The sequence below is a fragment of the Trematomus bernacchii genome, unplaced genomic scaffold, assembly GCF_902827165.1.
Source record: "Trematomus bernacchii unplaced genomic scaffold, fTreBer1.1, whole genome shotgun sequence".
Lineage (NCBI taxonomy): Eukaryota > Metazoa > Chordata > Actinopteri > Perciformes > Nototheniidae > Trematomus > Trematomus bernacchii.
Genome location: NW_022987387.1, coordinates 3,217,529 through 3,221,631, shown reverse-complemented (window position 1 = coordinate 3,221,631; position 4,103 = coordinate 3,217,529). Strand labels below are relative to the sequence as shown.

Genomic DNA, 4,103 nt, shown 5'->3' with positions numbered 1-4,103 from the left:
CAAATCATGGTTTGCTATATATGAATGATATGCTATCTAGGAGCACATCATTCAGGGAAGAAAGGCTACCAAGTATTTCTATCAAACTTTATTTCTAGAAATGTACAAAATGATGATTGATATACATATATACACTGTATAAGATAAGATGGACCTGTGGGGAAAATCAGTTTTTCAAGCAGCCAGAGGGTAAGGGTGAAAAACAGGACAGCACATATATCTTATCATCCATTCCTCCTCTTATAGGCGTTTTCGGCATCTTGCTTTGTAAGCTGGTGCTGGGGCTTCTTAGGACGAGGCATCAGAGTGGTCATCCCGTCATGTGTTGTCTGCCGGATACGCCGGGAGTTTCCTGATCTGGCAGGACAGTATGTTGGCTTCCGACCACCCCTTGACTAAAACGTGAGACATGGCGGGCTACCACTTCCTCCTTTGAGGGCCTGTCAAATTGAATGGACAGGTCCTTTGGGATGGGGATTTTATTCATCTCCTCCACAAAGGGTGTTGGATCCTCAAAGACTTCCTCAAACACCAGCCTCATCAGCTCACCCACGTACACTGAAAAATATAACATTCATATAATAATTTATTATTTGTATTTTTCTTTTATTCTTTCATTGTACATATAATTCAGTGTGGTTATCTCTCTAGGTCGTCCTCAGACGAGCCCTCCATCGTTGCTTCCAGTCATCCCGGTTCGCCATATATCTGGCCAGTTCATTGGTACTTTGTGCAATAATAATTTAAAATGTAAGTTATGTTTTTAATAAAAACAAAAATATTTGACAACTTACTGTATGTAGGGTCCTTCTTTACAGGCTTTGCGGTACATTCTCCCCTCCTTGCTTTTGGATAGGCCAATTTGTACACCGGTAGTCCTGCAGCTGTTGTGGCTTGCTCACGGTCAGCATTCTCATTGTGATGCATGGCTGCTAGACACAACCTATAGAATTGCAAAATAAAATGAGACTTTGTGTTATGACAGAATAAAACCCTCATGCCACTAAACAGTGACTGTGTTATAAGATGCTACAGAATAAATTATACAGTGTATTACCTGCACAACATTCCCATGAAGGGGAAAACCACATTTTTGGGGGCAAAACGCAGAATCAAGCTGTGGAAGGACTCCAGCGATGAGGTCTGGTAGTGATGGCTTAGCTTTTGCACATCTTTGAGAACTCTCGTGTTGTTGAGTATTTTCTCAACTTTGTGGAGTGTTATTGAATCTTGAGTGAAATTACAAAAACATCAACATCCCATTAGAACATTACAACTATCATTTTCCATAACAACAATGTTATATTTACATTCAATATTGTTGATATTATGAAGGAAGTGAAGTGTTTTTAAATTTCTCACTTGTTATTTCTAATTGTTTTATAAATATTGAACTTACCAGGTTTTAGCCATTTATTTGCATCTGTTGTGGCTCTTTCGGGATGTTCACACTTGGGGAATAGGGGGTCGTCGTGCACGTGAATGTTTTGTAGGTGGTTGACGACTGACGTCCACCTTGCCACCTTCTCCGGCCCCGAGGTTGTGCTCGTCGCACTCCAGTATACATGGTTTTTTATGCTGTGCAGCCACCTCTTCAACAACTTGCAGTCCTTGTTCTGTGAAAGTTTCACAAGTTTCTTGGACAAACCTGATAAAAAGAAAACACATGCACAAGTGAATATTCAAGCCATAGTGTGTAAATGATGTGCTGTGATGGACAATATTCAAGGGTGTGGTGGAAAGAAGGGTGGGGGGCAGACAGAAGGGTAAGCACAGCATGTTAATTGCAACCATATGATAATTGCCTGACAATGGTCAGGGACACACCCTTCTGTCTGAAAGCATTTAATAGCCAGCCCAGGAAACCCCCATACATATTCATATACACATCACTGTAAATTCCCATTCTAAAGAGTACTCACATTATCCTAAGAGTAGTGAGTGAAATTGAATTTACAATGACAAAAGGGGCTGTGATCAAGTGGTCTGGCAGACAGTTTACAATAACAGAGGAAAGACCAGATTAGAGGGACAAATTGTAGGGGGATATCATTCATGTATCTATCCAGACATGATGTCATGTCTGCTGCTGATTAGAAGCTCAGGATAAATTGCATAGTAAAACAAAGGAATATCTGAACAAAGGACAGTGTCTCTGATTTGGTATTCTTCCATTCAAACATATAGGGATAAATACCTTTTTCAAAGTGCCACACATCATAGAATTGTTCTATGTTGCGTTCCCTCAGAAACTTCTGGATCTGTGGATGACGGTCAGTCACAATGTACTCAACCGCCAAATTGTTTGACTCCAGATGATCTAGGCATCTTTTCAGTCCCTCCTTTTCCATGTGATAACTACCACCAACTTCATTGCTCTGTTGGTGAATAAGAAATAGGGCATAAATACACTGAAACATGCATCAACAGCCAGTAAGCATAAAATGATAACACCCAGAAAGAGATTCACACCTGAACAAGCTGGAAGTCCACAATGGTATTGCTTCCCAGGCGCATGAGTGTGTAGCTTCCGAACTTCGCTGAGTGCCCTGAAGATAATATAATAAAGGAGGTTTCAAAGCTTTTCAACAGAATTTCAATGGATAACTTAGATGAATTGTACACCAGTAACTCTGGCACTAGACTGTCTTGTTTGTTTCTGATTACCTGGAGAGTCTGCTCTCATATCTCCTGCAACTGTGACCTTTCCCCCCTGGTGGTGTAGTTGCTGGAAAATCTTCAGCTGATCAGTCTTCCACTTGTGGATAATAGCAGGCTCCAGGTAATTCCTAGCATGCCTCCTGAAGGTCTCATACTGGAAGATCTCCAGCTGCATGGCTCTGCATATCTATGAATACATAGAAAAAGAGGAAACGTTTTTGAAAAAGTCCACTGCTGTCAATTTTAATATGCTATGGATGTTAGATGGTAAAATACCTTTTGTAGTTGGAAGAAGGAACCACCACTGAAGTATGTAGCAGCGGATAATTGCAAGTTGCCAACCGGGGTACTTCCGACGACGGGCTGGCTCTCCCATTGTCTGAGGTAACTGCAGCTTGGACAACGCTGTGTGAACGCCACAAAAGTCCCCAGTTTTCGTCTTTGGACATCACAGTCTCTCTTACACACCGGACATTTTTCAAACAGCTGTCCGAGGCAGCTTTCAAACACAATGTACTTTGCTTCACTGTGTGTGGATCGTGTCTGAAGTCTAATGTAACAAAACAAAATTAACGATACATGTTAGATTTCCAATATTCTTTTTTTCAACTCTGAAGTACAGTAATAGTAATGTATACCCAATATATCAAACTTACGATACGTCAGATTCTTCTGCAAGTACAGAATCATCAGGGTGGTAACTCGAATCCAGAGTCTCTTCAAATTCAGTTGAAGTCTCTCCTTGTTCCTCCTCCAACTCCAGTCGAGGTCTCTTCCTAGGTCCCAGTCCTGGGCCCTTTATTGGTGTAGAGGCCAAGGGGAAATCTGGGTAGGTGGAAGTTTCAGTGCCAACACTTTGGAAAGAAACCGTGGCCTGGATGCCTGTTAATAAAAGGGAAAAATGCATAAATACTTTGTACATTATATAATACACTAATACATTTTAAAAGGCCAACAACTTGTGTACATCTGACAGTAATTCATGAAATATTTAGAATGAACTACACAAAGCACTGTATTTCCTGTAGTCCACATTACAGTATTTCAGTGATAAACAATAATATCAAATACAGTTTTATTTATAGAGCACATTTAAAAACGATTTTGTTCGAGCCAAAGTGCTGTACATGTAATAAAAGCACAATTAAGGTATCTCAAATGAAAAATACAGTCAATGTTATGTTATACCTTTGCTCCTCACGTGTGCCGACTTCAGTGTTCCTCGGGACAACTGTGTAGCAACTGACACTTTCAATTCCACTGTCTGTGTTCCCACAGACCGTGTCTCAGCCCTCTGTAGAGTTCCCACAGACACAGTCTTTGTACGGTCTGTTTGGCATCCGACTGTACTGGAGCGGTGGTGTTTACCGGGGTCCTGCTGTGATGTACTCTAAGAAAGCAGGGTTGCCAACTCTCACGCATCTGGCGTGTGACACACGCTT

At 41.2% G+C, this 4,103-nt stretch overlaps 1 protein-coding gene across 1 annotated transcript; it reads right to left on the bottom strand.

Moving 5' to 3' along the window:
* Positions 1-310: 310 nt before the first annotated feature.
* On the bottom strand, positions 311-3,877 carry LOC117485578. Its single transcript, XM_034134172.1, has 10 exons — positions 3,850-3,877; positions 3,318-3,543; positions 2,938-3,211; positions 2,668-2,848; positions 2,473-2,549; positions 2,198-2,378; positions 1,400-1,648; positions 1,058-1,229; positions 795-943; positions 311-558 (listed from the first exon to the last, which is right to left on the bottom strand). The coding sequence occupies exons 4-10, from the start codon at positions 2,834-2,836 to the stop codon at positions 311-313; spliced, it is 1,245 nt and encodes a 414-aa protein (XP_033990063.1). The 5' UTR covers positions 2,837-2,848; positions 2,938-3,211; positions 3,318-3,543; positions 3,850-3,877.
* Between the last annotated feature and the right edge of the window lie 226 nt (positions 3,878-4,103).

Excerpts from the sequence above, each read along its gene's own strand:
- LOC117485578 (XM_034134172.1), bottom strand. The coding sequence starts at position 2,836 with ATGCAGCTGGAGATCTTCCAGTATGAGACCTTCAGGAGGCATGCTAGG. Across the intron at positions 944-1,057 it reads TTCATGGGAATGTTGTGCAG|GTTGTGTCTAGCAGCCATGC; the intron begins GTAATACACTGT and ends GCAATTCTATAG. Across the intron at positions 559-794 it reads AAAGAAGGACCCTACATACA|TGTACGTGGGTGAGCTGATG; the intron begins GTAAGTTGTCAA and ends TATATTTTTCAG.